Source organism: Neomonachus schauinslandi, chromosome 2, assembly GCF_002201575.2.
Source record: "Neomonachus schauinslandi chromosome 2, ASM220157v2, whole genome shotgun sequence".
NCBI classification, from domain to species: domain Eukaryota; kingdom Metazoa; phylum Chordata; class Mammalia; order Carnivora; family Phocidae; genus Neomonachus; species Neomonachus schauinslandi.
In genome coordinates, this window is record NC_058404.1 from 164,453,205 (window position 1) to 164,470,574 (window position 17,370).

Here is a 17,370-nt window from a genome sequence, read left to right on the forward strand (position 1 = left end):
ATTAGGGGGCACACATCTAAGAAAATGTTTTTTGTTGTTTATCTGAAATTTCGGATTTAACTGGGCATTCCGTCTTTATTTGCTAAATCTGACAATCCTTGTGGCTTTTCTGATCTTGTTTGTTATTTGGAAATGGGCATGAAAATAGTACCTTCTTCTTAAGGTAATCTATATAAAAATTATCGCACACAGGTAAACCCTTACTTACCCTTCCAAATCAGAATACTTTTGTAGGAGATATACGCCAAAACTCAGGGACAATGCCCCTGAGCTCACAATACGGTTACTCTTATTAGTTGGTTTTCAACGGAGTGCAGAGAAATTTCGATAGAACTCTGAACAAAGTTGTAAACTGCTTTGAGGATTTGCAAATTTGCCTTCAACCTAATAAGGGTGTTTAGCAAAGTAATTCCAGGCGGAAAAGGGATTTCCCTTAGTTACCGGGAAAGCGTGTGTTGCGCCTCTGCGCACGCGCACAAGGGCTCCGGCATCTCCCCGCCCGGCCCCCGCCCCACCCGAGAGAGTCACGTGGGTGAGCCGTCGCTCTAGAGGCGCCACTGGGCCTTGTCATGTGACCGAGGTTCCTGCTTCGTACTAGGATGGAGCCGGAAGAGGGGACGCCCTTGTGGCAGCTGCAGAAAATTCCAGCCGAGCTGGGCCCGCAGGTGAGGAGAGCGCAGGCGGCGTGGCAGGCGGGGCTCTGGCACAGACTGGCCTGCAGGTCCGGCCCGGTGTGATCCAGATGTCTTCGCTGGGCTCACCCGGGCTGCCCGGGGCAGGGACGGGGCAATGGGCGTGATGTCCGGGGTCCGGCCCCTTTCGTCTCCTGGAGAGCTGAGGACGCCGAGGCTTTTGGCGCCACCTCCGCGCCCCTCCTTGGAGCTGCCCCTCGAGGGGCTTTTCGAGCTGACTTGCGGCCGGTCATGCTCGCACCCGGTTGGGGTCGGCCCATCAGCTCCCAAGCGCGGCCCGCGCGACCCGGTGACTGGGCTGGGGAGCGAAGTCGCCACCATAGTATTTGAAATCTTACAACGTGGAGCCAGTGGTTTGCAGCCTCTCATTCATTCATACAGTACACACCTTCACCGTCCCTGTGCACTAGGCACAGTGCTAGGTGCTGGGGACAAGCTGGTGACCTAGAGAAGTATACCCTGCCCCCTTGAGGGCGACAGAAAAAAAATTGGTAAGTGCTACCAATAACTGGGCGACTTACTTTAGGTAGCGTGGTATAAGGTAGCCTTTCCCTCAAGAGGTGCCATATACACTGACACCCGGAGCCTGGGAAGGAACTTGGCCGTGAGGATCTGGGAAAAGCAGCTTTGTTCATTCGTCCGGCCAGCTTTGCACTGAAGTTTGCCTTGTGCTGAGTGCCCATATGGCATAAGGTGAAATGGTGAATGAGATACAGCCTGTGCCCCTGTGGAGCTTGCTATCTAATAAGGAAACCAAACTGAATTAACCAGTAATGAGCTCGTGGGACAGGTAGCACCCCAGATTCGAGGGGGCAAGGAGAGGCTTTGCAGAAAAGGAACATCTAAATTTCTAGATTGAGTTCTGAAGGATGAGTAGGAACCAGACAGTCTAGAAGGAAGAGAGTGTTTTAGGCAGAGGAATAGCAGCTACGAAGCTAGAGGAAGGAAACCAGCCTCCACAGGTTTCAGGACCTGCTGTAATTTTTAGAGGCTGAAATTTGAGTGAGCAGAGCAGGGAGACTAAGGCTAGACAGTTTAGTAGGAAGTCAGGTGGCTCAAGTCTTTATATGCCTTGCTTGTGTGTTTAGCTGCAGTACTACCAAAGGCACTGTCAGTTTTGAGTTTGAAAAATCAAACGTGGAGACAGTAATTACATCTAATAAGTATCTTGACTGAACTGTGAGAGGAGGAGAAAACCCAGTGGTTGCTGTAAGATAAAAATCTGACTGAGAAGTGGGTTTTTCCCCCCCTGGAAAGAAGGAAAGACCTGAAGGAAATTTCCTGTCCCTAAAAGAAAGCAACATGTGCAAAATGGAGCTTCATTATTAGCTCTGGGAGCTGTGGTTCTGTTTGTCCTCAGAAGTCAGTCTACTGATTCATTGTATTGTAATTAATACATAAATATGTTTATTCCTCCTCCTCTGTCCCACAGCAATTCAGGTCTCATTACACAACTTCTTGACTGGTTGGCTTGCCTCTGTTCTCTTCTGAACTCCTTCAGGGTAGATACCTTATCTTTAGTTCTGGAGAGTTGTGTCTGGCTCAAGGTGGGTTCTTAATCAGTGTTCACTGAGGGAAGGAATTAATGCGTATTAAAATCTGCCCAACCATGGGGCAGTTATCTGGATGCCAAGCTTTGGTGGGCTGGCCTTCAGTGTCAGTGATAGGCATCACTGAGTAAGTCCCAATTCTGTTCCATTCACAATGGGTGAAGGGTGGGAGTGGGGGCTTCGCCTACATAATGTGATAGAGGGGTTTGTGGTAGGCAGCTTTTATAAGCCCCACATTTAGGTCGTCTTTTTTCCTTGATTCCATTTACAGTGGGAAAGTGTGGGGGAGATAGAAGAGAATAGACTTACTTAATTCTTATCAGGATCAAAAAAACCTGTCTTAACTCTCTTCTGTGATTTTACCAGTGCAGAAACGGAAATGTCAGCAGAGAGTTTGAGAAATGTGCCTGAGGTGTCAAACTAGTAAGTGGTAAAGGTGGAACATGTGTTCAGATCTGTTGATCGTGAGTCTTTGTATCAGCCTTCTGCCCCTGTCTTCATTCTGTCTACTTCTTAGATAAGGCCCATAACCTTTCCCACCATGTAGGTTGATGACACCTAGATGTCTGCATCCAGCCAAAGATCTCATCCCTGAGTGTCAGGCTTCTGCTGAGACACACTCCAGGTATCTCAAATTCAGTGTGTCCTTGGCTGAACTGCTCGTTTTCCCCCCCAGAACCACTCTTCCTGTGGTTGTAACTTCATTTTTGATTTAGGGGACCACCATTTACCCAGCCACTCAACCTAAAATCTTGAGTATCATCCTTGGTTCCTCCTCCTTTTCACGTCTCTTTTACCTCTGTACTGCCTCCATTTTGAGTGTCCTCAATTATTTAGGCCCCCCTGATTTCTTCCTGGTAAACTGAGGGCAGGGGGCCTTTGGTCTCACCATCTCTCTTTTCCTTTTCTTTCCTTTTATCACCCAACTTGTTAGCAAATTTATGGAAAAATAATGCAAATATGTGAATAGATTTCTTCCCTGTGGAAATAATTAAAGAGCCTAGACACTGCAAACAGCGCCTTTTATGATTTGGCCTCCACTCATCTCTCCAGCCTTATATCCTGTCTTTTTTCAAATTGAACAAGTGATTTTACACTTCCATTCTGTGCATATGCTGTTGCTTGTGACTAGAAATGCCCTTCTCTTCTGTTTCGATGGCCAGCTACTCATCCTTTTAAAACAGCCCTTTCCCTGCTTCCTGTCTGTGCTCCTTTGTATCTTCTGTAAACTTATAACATAGCTCCAGTCATTCTAAATTGCATTTACGTATTTGTATGTTTGTCTTTCTCTAGTGGACTAAAGCTCTGATATGGTAGAAACTTAATCTTGTTTATCCTCAGTTTCTCATTTGTGAAATGGGGATAATAACAATACTTACCTCATGGGGTTGTAGTGAGGATGAGCACAGTGCTTGGTACTCAGTTCGGGCTCCATAAATGGTAGTTATTATGGCTATTTTTGCTTTGTATTTCCATTAACTTGTTTAACAATTGGTTAAGGTGCTCATTACATATTTGTATATATGAATACAAACATTTATAAATGAATGGATAAATGAATGAATAAAAACATTTACATCCAAAAAGGTGACACTTTTATTTTTTAGTTAGAGTTCTGGGTTTGGCTTTAGCCTGGGGGCGGTTTGGGATAAGACGGGATATGTGTAGAGAATTTTGAGTGAATTTCAAATTGAGAATGTTTGTTGACTTATGGTAAATAAAAAGTCTGTTCACATAGTGCATTAGCCATTATTTGGAAGTGGGGTTACCAGTTTCTCATTTCTATTCTGATATGTGTGGTGTTATAGAGAAAGAGTTATTGCTTAAAATGGAGTAGAATATGGTTCAGGGGGAAAGAGTTGGAAGACTTGTTGCTTAAATTCATTTCCAAATTATATGGATTCAGATACTCTTTTTACAGGACACAAATATTCCCTGGGAGAGAAAACCATATTAATAATTTATCTAGTATAGTGCTGGCATAGTAGGCACTCACTTAATGTATGTTAACGACATGGAACATAATACCAGAAGTAGTAGTGGTGGTAATAGTGATGATAATAATAATAATAAGAAGAAGTATGATGATGGCTAGCAATGTTTAAGTGTTTTATACATGCTAGGAATGTGCCAAGTAAATGTGCATGTACTCATTTAATCCTTACAACATTATGGGGGTAGATGATATTCTCATTTTATACATGAGGAAACAGGCACAGACCATTTAAATAACTTGATAAAACTAGTTAAGTGGTGGAACTAGGATTCAAACTCGACAGTTTTATTCCAAAATTCAGTGTTAATAACTATGTTCAGTTATATATGTGTTAGGACTTCCATTGCTGATGCTAAGGTAGGGTAGAGATAAAGGAATGTACAAAAGAAAAAGAAAGGTACTGACTGCTTTCTTGGAGTGGACCAAAAGAAGTGAGTATGAATGCTGTGAAAATGGAAGTAAAGGGAAATGAAGTTTGTTGATCTATGGTAAAAAATACCTTTAGTCTAAAAGTCATACTTTTTTTAGATTATTGGTATAAGTACAATGTCTAAGTAATACCAAGGTGAAACCTTTATATTCACCATCTTCCTTTCATGAATATTGGGGAAACAACAGTGTATCTATGAAATTATTTTAGCTCCTGAAGGTGGACAAAATTATAGAAAGTCTGGGATGTTTATTGGAGCTTTAATTTTTAATTAATGTGAATACTGTTAAAAATAGTTATATTTCAACCTCTGCTGCTTTTGTAGATAACATGAGCTTGTCCCAACTATATTTGTTTCCTACAAGGAAGATAAATCTTTTTTATAAGTTTACTTATAATTCATTTATTTCCTTTTCTCTCTAGCTTCTTCACAAAATAATTGATGGCATTTGTGGCCGAGCTTATCCTCTCCACCAGGATTATCACAGTGTTTGGGATTCAGCAGAATGGAAGAATGTTCTAGAAGATATTACCAAATTTTTCAAAGCTGTAGTTGGTAAAAATTTATCTGATGAAGAGGTAACTTCACTCCAATTTTCTGTACCTTATAATAAATAATAAATTGTTTTCAGGTTTTTCTTAAGTTGATCTTTAGGGCACTATATTATACAAGAACCATCATCAGTAAATGTATATGTATATATATATATATATATATATATATATATATAAACACGTGTATATGTATATATATATACACATTTTAAAAAATATTTTATTCATTTATTTGAGAGAGAGAGAGAGAACATGAGAGATCAGGAATGGGGGTGGGGGTGGGGGAGGGAAAGGGCAGAGGGAGAGGGAGAAGCAGACTCCCGGTTGAGCAGGGAGCCTGATTTGGCTGAATCCCAGGACCCTGGGATCACATGAAGGCAGATGCTTAACTGACAGCCACCCAGGCACCCCCAGTAAGTATATATTACAACAAAAACCTCATAATTGTGAGTAGGCAAATCTGATTGTGGAAGTTCTTATTTTTTATAGTTTTGGTTGTTTGTGTTTTTAAAATTGTGACACATTTAAATCATGTAGAAGAAAACTAAAAGTTATATAACTGACACCTACACTCCCATTATCACAATTAAACAGTTGTTAACATCTTTATGCATTACAGGTTTGTGTGTTTGTTTTAGAAACAAGACATTACAGATATACCTAAACACCACCTGGGCATGCCACCCTTCCCCAAGAGATCACCACTTGTGAAGTTGGTGTACATGTTTTGTAGTCTGTATTGTATGACTATTTACATTGTAAGCAATATATACAATTATTTGAGCTAAACATGTAACTTGTGAATGATAACATGTATCCCTTTGTAATTTTTTTATGGAATGTTGTGTTTTAGACTTATCAGTGTTGGTAAATGTAGATCTGGTTCCTGTATTTTAACTCTTACAGTATTTGATGATAGGAATTAGCAGGACTTATTTTTCCGGCCCCCTCCTGATGAACTATTAGATCATTGCCTCTTTAATGTATAGTACTTCTACAAATATTTTGTACATGTCTCCTTGTCCACATATTAGCCAACTTTTCTTGGATAGACATCTTGACATGAAATTATAGGGTCATGGAGTATCCTTCCATTGAATTGCTTTTGTACCTTGGTCAAAAATTATTTTGGCATGTTTGTATAGGTTGCCTACTTTAAAAAAAAATGTAGTTATATATGTTCATTTTGATTTGGATGGTATTCTGGGTGGGAGTTCTTTGTTAGATATGTGTATTTTAAATATCTTCTCTCATTATGTGGCTTGCCTTTTCACTCTTAATGGTGTCTTTTTGTGAACAAAAGTTCTGAATTTTAATCAAGTCCAGCTTTGTCAATATTTCTTTTGGTGGTTAGTGCTATTAAAGTCATGTTTAAGAAATATTTGTGCCAAAGTCATGAAGATGTGTTTGTTAGTTTTCTTGTAGAAGCTCTCACATTTATGTTACTGATGCATTTTGAATTAATATTTGTGTGTGGAGTAAGGGTTGAGTTCACATTTTTTCACGTCAATAGCCAACTGACCCAGTAGCGTTTATTGAAATGACCGTCCTTGCTCCCGTAGAATTTCTGTGCAGCCTTTGTTGTAAATCAGGTCACTGTATATGTATGTATCTGGACTTTTTTTTTTAAGATTTTATTTATTTGACAGAGCGAGAAAGAGCACTGACAGACGGGGGGTGCAGGAGAGGGAGAAGCAGGCTCCCCACTGAGCAGGGAGCCCAATGTGGGGCTTGATCCCAGGATGCTGGGATCATGACCTGAGCCGAAGGCAGACACTTAACCGACTGAGCCACCCAGGTGCCCCTGTATCTGGACTCTTAATTCTGCTCCGTTAGTTTGTCTATATTTCTCAGTACTACACTGTCTTAATTACTGTAGAATTAAAGCTATGTTACATAAAGTCTTGATATTTGGCAGTAGAAGACCTTTAACTTCATGTTTCTCCAAGATTGCTTTGGCTATTCTAGGTCCTCTGTATTTTCATGTACATTTTAAAATCAGCTTGTCAATTTCAACCAAAAAACCTGCTGGGCTGCCACACCAGCAGTGTAAAATACTATACACTGGGTAGCTTAAACAACAAGAATTTATTTCTCACAATACTAGAGGCTGGTGAGTCCAAGATAAAGGTGCTGACTGATTTGATTCCCTGTTGAGGGCCTTTTTCCTGGCTGTGGACTACCTTCTTGTTGTGTTTCTCACATTGATGAGGGGAGAGGGACAGAAGCCATGCTATCTTGTGTCTCTTTTTATAAGGGTATTAATCCTATCATGAGGGCTCCAACCCTTATGACCTATTAAACCTAATTACTTCTCAGAGGCCCCATCTTTAAATATCATCACAATGAAGGTTAGGATTGCAACATAGGAATTTTGGGGTGACATACTTAAGTTCATAGCGTGGGGATTGCACTGAATCTCTAGATCATTTTGGGAAAAATTTACAGCTTAATATTAATCCTCCCAATCCATGAACATGGTATAACATTCCATTTGTTTGGATTACTTCAATTTCTCTAACATTTTGTAGTTTTTAGTATAGAGGTCTTGCAAGTATTTTGTTAGATTTATTTCTAAGTAATTGATATTTTTGATGTTTTAAAATTTTATTCTCCAATTGTTTATTGCTAGTATGTAAAAACACCGCCAATTTTATATCTTTACCCCATGCTTAACAGTCTTTAAAAATTTTATTTAATGGCTTATAAAATGGTTTTTTTGGATACACAATTATTTTCTTGTTAAATTTTAATATCTTTTTTTCCCTTACCTTATTGCACTGGCTAACATCTTTAAAACAGTGTTGAAAAAAAAAATCAGTCTTATTCCTGACCTTAGGGAGAATGTATTCACTATTTTATCATTTGTCGTGTTGGCTGTATGATTTTCTAGATATCGACTATCAGATTAAAGAAATTTCCTACAGTTCCTACTTTACTGAGAATTGTTCTCATTAATAGGTATTGAATTTTCTTTAAATGCTCTTTCCCTAAATTTGTTATTTTGTTCTCCTTTATTTTGTTGATGTGGTGTCTTTCATTGGATTGTCAAATGCTAAACTAACCTTGCATTGCCAAAATAAATGCCACTTGGTCATGATGTATTATCTTTTTATGTATCTCTAAATTTGATTTGCCAGTATTTTATTTAGGATTTTTGCATCTGTTCTTGTGTGATATTGGCTCATAGTTTTTCTTTTCTGTAATGTCCTTGTCAGGATATCAAGTTTTATTCTGGTCTAATAAAATGAATTAGGAAGTATTTTTTCTCTTATTCTCTGGAAGAGTTTAAGATTGATTTTATTTCTTTCATAGTACTGTGTTACTATGTTGTATAATTTTCAAATATTTGGAATTTTTTTATCAGTTATGATTTAATTACACCATGGTAAAAAAATATAAATAGTTTGATTTCAGTCCTTTGAAATCTGTTGTGATTTGCTACATGGCTCATCATATGGTTCATTTTGGTGAATGATCCACATATTTTTGAAAATAATATGTGTTCTGTAGTTGTTGAACACAATGTTCTATATGTCAGTTAGGCTTAAGGAATATAGTGTTTTTCACTTCATCTTTACTGATTTTTTTTGTCTTTTTCTGTCAGTTACTGGGAGATGTGTCAACATTCTAATTATGAAGGTAGATTTATCCATTTCTCCTTTTAGTTCTGCCAAGTTGTGTTGTTTTATATATTTTGAATATATATTAGGTGCACACAAGTTAATGATTGTTCTTTCAGTTGAATGGCCCTTGGGCCTTCTTTATTTCTCATAATACTTCTTGCCTTAAAGGCTACACTGTCTGATATTAAAATAACTATACCAGCTTTAGTGGTCTTTGCTTCCATGCTGCTTCATCAGTCAGTCCTTTTCATTTCTGTTTTGCAAAAATTTGTTAAAATCTCTTGTTTGGGGGCGCCTGGGTGGCTCAGTCCTTAAGCATCTGCCTTTGGCTCAGGTCATGATCCCAGGGTCCTGGGATTGAGCCCCACATCGGGCTCCCTGCTCAGCAGGAGGCCTGCTTCTCCCTCTCTCACTCCCTTTGCTTGTGTTCCTTCTCTCGCTGTGTCTCTCTCTGTCAAATAAATAAATAAAATCTTAAAAAAGAAAATCTCTTGGTTGTTAGTTATGCATTCTCATCTTATTCTCTTCATAGAGACAGAAATATATTTTTTTTAACTGTCATTTTAAAGGTTTTATGAAAGGGGAGTGGAGCTGTGTGTGTACATTTTAAACAAAGACCCTTTCACTTATTTTCTGTTTATTTTCATAGATATTTCAGCAGTTGAATCAGTTGAATTCATTTCATCAACAAGCTGTCATGAAATGCTTGAAAAGTAGGAAAGATGAAATCAAGCAGGCTCTGTTAGAAGAAATAGTTGATATTTCTTCTGCACAGCTACAGGATTTTGATTGGCAGTTGAAGGTGAGAATCTTTTTATGGGCATGTATGTTTTTTATCTCATTTTTTTAATAGAAATGCTTATTCTTCATAATATACATCTAAAATTTCTGTTATTTTAAGAGTACATTGTCAAAAAATTGTATTTTTACATTAACTTAGTACAGTACAAACATCCACATAATATGTAAAAACACTACATTGATAATTTAATTAACCAGAGCTGTGAATCATTAAATGTCTTAAGTAGTGGAGTAGTATGTATTCAACATCTGTTTTTGACTAGAACTTTCTAGACTTTATAGTCTTCCTGAGATTGGTAAATACGATTCTGCCTCCAGGGGTAAAATCTGTAATGTGCTATTAAAAGAGCACTTAAAAAACATTTTGAAAAGAGACTCATGATCAGTAGGATTCATAAAGAACAATTTCAGACCAACTTTCCATGCTATATAGGGTACCTAGACCTAGATGAGGAGGTTGTGTTGAAACACATTGTTGTTTCTTCTTTTCAGCATGATAAGTGCCTCATATTGTCTTTGTGGATAAAGTGGAGAAAAATGTGGACAAATCATATAGTTATTTGGGCCATAGCTGGGTTAATAACCAAAACCAGATGAATTTGTGTTAGCCAGAAAGGAGGTCTCTGTGATTCTGGTTTTGGCCCAAACTTTAACAAATATTCTTTCATGCATATTATGCTCATATGCTCATCAGATCTGCGATATGTTAAATATTAATATAATACAGTCAAAGTTTAAAATTATTTTACAGCAAATTACAGTGATGGACCAAATGAAGCAAAATAAACTGAGCAGAGATAACCTAGGTAAAGGGTTTTTATTTAAATAAAACCAATTTAATATAAAAGATATGAGAGATATGCCAAAAGTAATTTGTATGAAAAATATTTAGTTGTTTTGATTTGCCAAATGTGACCTGAGTCAGCAGTATGGTGATTCAGTCTTGTTTTGTTAGTAGAAATGCAGTGTTTCAAGCAATGGGTAGTTCTAATTCTGTTTTCATTCATTAAATCTTTTTAGTTAATTTAATTTAGTAGTACTTTTACTTTTGGCTGCCAAATATAAGAGATACTTAAACAAATTGGAGCCAAACCAAAAAAGAATGAACAGGAACTTAAAATCGTGGTACATGAAGGTTTTTTGAAACACTTGAGACCATCTGTCCAGAAAAGAAAAACTTTATTAGAAAAATTATAGTTATCCTTAAAGGACTAAAAGTCATCTGTATGGATGAGGGAATTGATATATGCTCTGTGGCTTCAGAGGCTAGGACAAAGGGTAAGGTCTAAGGTATATAGTTTGCAATAAGATGAGTTCACGTTCAACTTAAGGAGAACTTTTTTACACCTTTCAGTATCTGAAGATTATTTTAACCTCTTCTTGAGGTAGCATGTTCATCATTGGTCATACTCAAACAGACTGAGAAAGCAGTTACTGGAGACACTGAGGAGGAGAATTATCTATATGGTAGACCATCTTTGATACTTCCAAATCTCAGATATTATGAGTCCTGGTTTTTTAAGAGAGAATGAAGGAGGTATGTGAGGATTCAATTCTGTAGTGTGTGCACTCCGAGGATGTTTGTTAGGGAAGTAGTTCCTTACCAATCATTGTACAAGTAATGAATGGTACAAGTAAATTTTTGCAAGTAGTAACACTTTGAAGATTCGGGTATTGTGGAGTTTTTTAGCGGAGATTCCAGGAAAATTGATTTTCCCTTTGTCATCTGCCAATGAAGCTATGGTGCTTGTTTCAAAAATTATTAATATCATAAATAATTGGTTCTTCTGTTTCCTCTAGGATTCTCTCTAGACAGAAAATAGGAAGTGGAATAAATGTTGAGTGTTTTTGCTGAGTGGCTCTAATTGAAAGTGGTATCTTGATAACATGTTTATCAATAATTTAATAGAGAATTAGCTGATTGTAAATTAAGTATCTTCATTGCACAGGGTTTACCAGTGTTTTTAGTTTTATCTTTGTACATGGACTTTCATCCTCTTGGTATCTTCACACTTCTTTAAGCTTTAAGAAGTCTTGGTTTCGTGATGCATTGGACCCATTCAGTACTTCCTTTCCCAGCCATAACTCTGCTCTGGATTTCTGCTTCTACCACAAACTTTGGACTGTTTGTGCTTTTTTTCCCTAGTCGTCTTCCTCTCTGTCATCCTCCTTTCTCAGTCTGTTCTTCATATATGTGTTGGTTTGGCATGGGTTTCTTTATTTCTTCCACCTTTTCCTGTACTTGACAGCAAACAGGAGTATTCTTTTCTTAAGATGTATTGTTAATAAGCTCTGATGCATATTTAATGTAGTCTTTTTTACTACTTATTAATTACTGTTTTCCTCATTTTAAACAGCTTGCACTGTCTAGTGACAAGATTGCTACTTTACAAATGCCACTTTTAAACCTTCATCTAGACATAAAAGAAAATGGTGAAGTCAAACCATATTCTGTTGAAATGAGTAAAGAAGAGCTGCAGAATCTAATAAATTCCTTGGAAGCAGCTAATAAGGTATTTGTTTTAATTTTGTTGTGTGTTTAAAATGTTTAAGTTTTGATTGATATCCTTAGAACAATAGAAGAAAAACTCGTAATTGACTTTTCATATTTCTTTTATTCCTGATATTTTATGTTAAGCACAGAAAATACCTTGTTGATATGTTTTACATCTCTAGTTTTAGATATTTAATTATAACTTGTAATTTTAACTACTTAGTTTTGAGCATAATTTATCAAGGAGTTATTTTTGATAGAATAATAGTGCTCTTCTAACAGCTAGATTTTTTTGCCTCAGTCCTCATTAATGATAAAAATAAAATTTTTACTTAAAAAAAATAAAACTTTTACCTTGGGGCTATGAAATTAGTTGATCCTGAAGTGTTTTTATGATTATTATGTGTAGTTATGATTTTTAAAGAAAACAGTGTCTTATTTAAATGCACAGATAAGGGGCGCCTGAGTGGCTAAGTTGGTTAAACATCTGCCTTTGGCTTGGGTCATGATCCCAGGGTCCTGGAATCGAGCCCCACATCGGGCTCCCTGCTCAGTGGGGAGCCTGCTTCTCCCTCTGCCGTTCCCCCTGCTTGTGCTCTCTCTCTCTCTGTCAAATAAATAAATAAAATCTTTAAAAAAAAAAAGTTGTAACTGCACAAATAGAATTGCTTTTATAATCCTCTAAGTACAGGAGACAAAATATGGCTTGTAGTTATGACAAAATCAGGTGAAACTAATGAGTGACTAAAAATTTTATGTATACAAAGGATTGACTAACAGGAACCATTCTCGGTGTTTATTTAACGAGAAAAATCATATTTAAACAATAGAAACTGCTGCTGTCAGAAAGAAAGAAAAATAACTGTCTCTGTATACGTGTGTTCCTTTCATGATTGCTCAGCATTGGGCGCCTGGGTGGCTCAGTCTGTTAGGCGTCTGCTTTAGGCTCAGGTCATGATCCCAGAGTTCTGGGATCGAGTCCTGCATTGGGCTCCCTGCTCAGCAGAGAGCCTGCTTCTCCCTCTCCCTCTGCCTGCCGCTCCCCCTGCTTGTGCTCTCTGTCTCTGTCAAATAAATAAAAAAAAAAAAAAAAAAGATTTCTCAGCATTTGTTCTAGTAATCTGTTCTCCAGTGATCAATGTCAGATATTCTAACCAACTTCTCTTGCCCCTGACCAACCTTCTTGGCTCTACCTTTTTTTCTTTTTAAAGTAGTCTCCATGCCCAGCGTGGAGCCCAGTGCAGGGCCTGAACTCACCACCCTGAGATCAAGACCTGAGCTGAGATCAAGAGTCGGATGCTTAACTGACTGAGCCACCCAGCGCCTCTGCTCTATCTTTTTTTTTTCTTTTAGATTTTATTTATTTATGTATTTACTCTGAAAGAGAAAGAGAGAGAGAGAGCGCTTGTGCGTGAGTGCATGAGCAGGGGGGAGTGGCAGAGGGAGGGGGAGAAGCAGACTCCCCGCTGAGCAGGGATTCCCAATGCAGGACTCCATTCCAGGATTCCGGGATCATGACCTGAGCCAAAGGCAGATACTCAACCGAATGGGCCACCCAGGTGCCCCCCGGCTCTACCTTTTTGAAACCCTGGTATATTCAGCTTCCGTCCGTACTTTGCAGTTACTCAGTCATTTTAGTGCCATGATGATTGGTCCACATGCCTAGTAGCCACACTGGTAGCCTGGCTTGCTTTTGGATGGGGCTAAATGTCTTAGGGAGTGTGTGGTAGAGCCTCATATAAATGTTAATTGAGTCTGAACCATGAATCCCGGCAGGCATGCATCATCAGTTACTGTGCATTGTACTTGCTTGTTATCAGTTCTCCTGTCTTCAGAGATTTCAAAGCATTTCATTAAGCAGATACAGGCATCATTCTGGAATAACCTGATTCCCATCCCCCACCCCCGACTTTGTGTTTTAAGGTGGTCCTGCAGTTGAAATAACCAACACTCTGAGATTCTACTGCTACCCCAGATGCGGCCAAGTGAATACTGTGTGTTCAGAATACCTGCGCTGTACTGACTGTTTTGCTATGCTGAGAAAGCAGCATGTTGGGCTTACAGAGATGAAAATATACCCGCTTCCCTGCAGAACAGGAAATGACATGGTCGACAGGAAATGCATAAAAAATGAGAGATGAAAAAGCTCTAATAGCAGTTTATATTTTCATAATGGCTGTTTTGCCTCATTTATTAAATATTTGAGAAACCTTTATAGATACACAGTTTTATTGAAAGCTAAAAATAAGCTCTAAAGTAATGTAAACGTACAAAGCACAAATCTACTTGAATGTTGCTTAAAGGAATATATGAATAACAAGGATGTGTATTATGGATATATATGATTAATTTGTAATATTTTAAAAAATAACTTTTAAAGAATGTATGAGCTGCATATATAACTCAGGAGATTCCATATCTATTTCAAAGGAAAGATTATAAAATACAAAATTTCTTAGAGAAAGAAGCTCCTCTTCAGACATGAACAAGAAAAAATAATTAAAATTGTGTCAACAGTTTTGAGTTTATGAATTCTAGAGATTAAAATCTTTTACTCGAGTGGGAAAAAATGAAAGTAACACTGTTACTTCTGCACTTCTGTGTCTGATTGGGAGGCTGTGCTTCGTTAAAAAGAATCGATGTCATTGCATAGTGTATATATAGCTATTCAGGTATCAGCTGAGATTAAATATAGGTCCATTTTTGTTACAGACTTTTAATATTGAAGTTAATAGTTTGGGGTGTTAACTTCACTGGAAAACAAACCATTTTTAATTTCAGTTAACTAAAAACAAGCATTCTGAACAAATAAAAAATGTCATTTTACTTTTACATATTGCTTTATTTCAGAAGACTTTCTACATAATGCAGTGACCCGTAATTAATTGGTACCTGCTGTTTGCGAGCTTAATTGCTCTTTAGAGCATCAGACTATTATTTGAGGTGTTCAGAACAGTTATTACTATTTCTCATCATAGAGATGAAGATAGGCTTTGAGAGCTTAAAAAAAAATACCTGCTCGTGATCTAGGCAGTGCTCCTCAAAATGTGTCTGTAGACTAATGCCAGTCTTCTGTGCACTGTTTGTTACAGGTCAGGGATTAGATGAGGAGCGCATGCCAGAGTGTTCATCAATAAATTGCTTTTCTCATTGAGAGATGTTGATTATGGAAAAAATATCAGCTGAACGAAACAGTGTGCTTAGGGAGGTCATTGACTTACTCCCTGTGCAAGTTCCTTATGTCACGGACCGGTAGCGGTTTGCAGGCGAGCACTTTAAATAATGCAGATGATCGCTGATGTACGATGGTTTGACTTAGGATTTTTTTACTTCACTGTGGTGGTAAAACAACCTGCATTCAGTAGAAACCATACTTTGAATTTTGATTTTTTTTTTAACACATTTTGCATTTTGATCTTTTCCTGGGCTAGCAATATGCAGTCCAACACTCTTTTCTGATGTTGGGCAGCGGCAGCCCCGCAGCTCCCAGGCGGCCATGCGGTCACAAGTAAACAGCTGATATCCTGACAACCATCCTTTACCCAGACAACCTTCTGTTTCTCACTTTCAGTATAGTATTCAGTAAATTACATGAGGTATTCAACACTTCATTAAAAAATAGGCTTTGTGTTAGATGATTTTGCCCAACTGGAGGCTAGTGTAAGTGTTCCGAGCATTTAAGGTAGAGTAGGCTAAGCTGTGATGTTCAGTAGGTGAGGCATATTAAATGCGTTTTTGACTTACAGTATTTTCAGTTTATGATGGGTTTATTGGGATGTAAACCCATCATGTTGAAGAAGATCTATACTGATTTAAGGTCCTTTGGAATTTCAACCCTCCATTTTCTTCCTTTGATAAGCAGAAAATCTTGCTCTACTTATTCTTCCTCTCACCACCTTATTTATCACTCCATTAGAATATTTAACCACTTTATTGAAATCTCACCAATATACTGTAAACCTCACATATTTAAAGTGTATAATCTGGTAAGTTTTGACATCTGTACACCCAAGAAAGCATCACCTGTCAGGATGGTGAACATGGCAGTCACTCCCAAAAGTTTCCTCCTATTCTTTTGTAATCCCTGCTCCTGTGCCCTCCCCCACAACCCCTGATCTACTTCCTGCCACTCGTAGATTTGTTCACACTTTTCAAGAATTTAATATTAGTGGAATCATACAGTATGTACCTTTTCTTTTGATCCAGCTTCTTTCAGTATTGAGTTCATCTGTGTTGTTGCATATAGCAATAGTTCATTCCTTTCTCTTTTTGAGAAGTATTCAGTTGCAGAGTTTTACCATAATTTGTTTATTCACATGTTAAAGGATATTTTTGGTTGTTGAAAATTTTTATGGCCATTACATAACACAGAATCCTGTGAACATTCTTGTGTAAACCTTTGTATGGACGTGTGCTTCCTTTGAGTGAATACTTTGAGGAGTGAAATGTTTCCAAAGTGATTTTACCATTTTACATTCCATCCCACAGTCTGAGAGTTCCACCTTCACCTGTTTGCTAACACGTGCTTTGGTCAATCTTAATTTCAGCTGTTGTAATAAGTGTGTAGTCATATCTCATTGTGGTTTTAATTATATTTATTTCCCTAACGACTGACGGTGTTCATTGTCTTCTCATTTGCAGTTTGCCATCTGTAGATCTTCTTTGGTGAAGTGTCTGTTCAGATCCATTGCCCATTTCTAAATTGGGTTGTTTTCTTACTGTTGAGTTTTGGGAGTTCTTGATAGCCTGGATACAAGTCTTTATCACATATATGCCTTGCAAGTGTTTTCTCCCAATCTGTGGCTTTTTCTTCTATAAATGGACTTTTTTTTTTTAGAATAATTTTAGATTTACATAAAAATTTGAACAGGTAATCCAGAAAGATCCCATATACCCCACATCTAGATTCCCTTATTATTAACATGTAAGTATGGTACATTTGTTAGAATTAACAAATGTCAATACGTTGTTATTAACTAAATTCCATAGTTTATTCAGATTTCCTAAGTTTTTACCTAATGTCCTTTTTTTCTGTTCTGAGATTTCATATTATTTAGTTGTCATGTATCCTTAAGATTCTCTTGCTGTGATAATTTCCCATACTTTCTTTTTGATGACCTTTACAGTTTTGAGGAGTATGAGTGAGGTATTTTGTAGGATGGCCCTCTATTGGAATTTAATGTTTTTCTCATGCTTAGGCTGGGATTACGGGTTTGGGGGAGGAAA

General features: G+C 37.7%; 1 protein-coding gene across 1 annotated transcript; it reads left to right on the forward strand.

The window, feature by feature from the left end:
- Positions 1-580: 580 nt before the first annotated feature.
- COMMD8 (COMM domain containing 8) lies at positions 581-16,755 on the forward strand. Its single transcript, XM_021701596.1, has 5 exons — positions 581-665; positions 5,092-5,247; positions 9,499-9,651; positions 12,008-12,163; positions 14,068-16,755. The coding sequence occupies exons 1-5, from the start codon at positions 600-602 to the stop codon at positions 14,086-14,088; spliced, it is 552 nt and encodes a 183-aa protein (XP_021557271.1). The 5' UTR covers positions 581-599; the 3' UTR covers positions 14,089-16,755.
- The last annotated feature ends 615 nt before the right edge of the window (positions 16,756-17,370 follow it).

Excerpts from the sequence above, each read along its gene's own strand:
- COMMD8 (XM_021701596.1), top strand. The coding sequence starts at position 600 with ATGGAGCCGGAAGAGGGGACGCCCTTGTGGCAGCTGCAGAAAATTCCA. Across the intron at positions 666-5,091 it reads CAGCCGAGCTGGGCCCGCAG|CTTCTTCACAAAATAATTGA; the intron begins GTGAGGAGAGCG and ends TTTTCTCTCTAG. Across the intron at positions 9,652-12,007 it reads ATTTTGATTGGCAGTTGAAG|CTTGCACTGTCTAGTGACAA; the intron begins GTGAGAATCTTT and ends CATTTTAAACAG.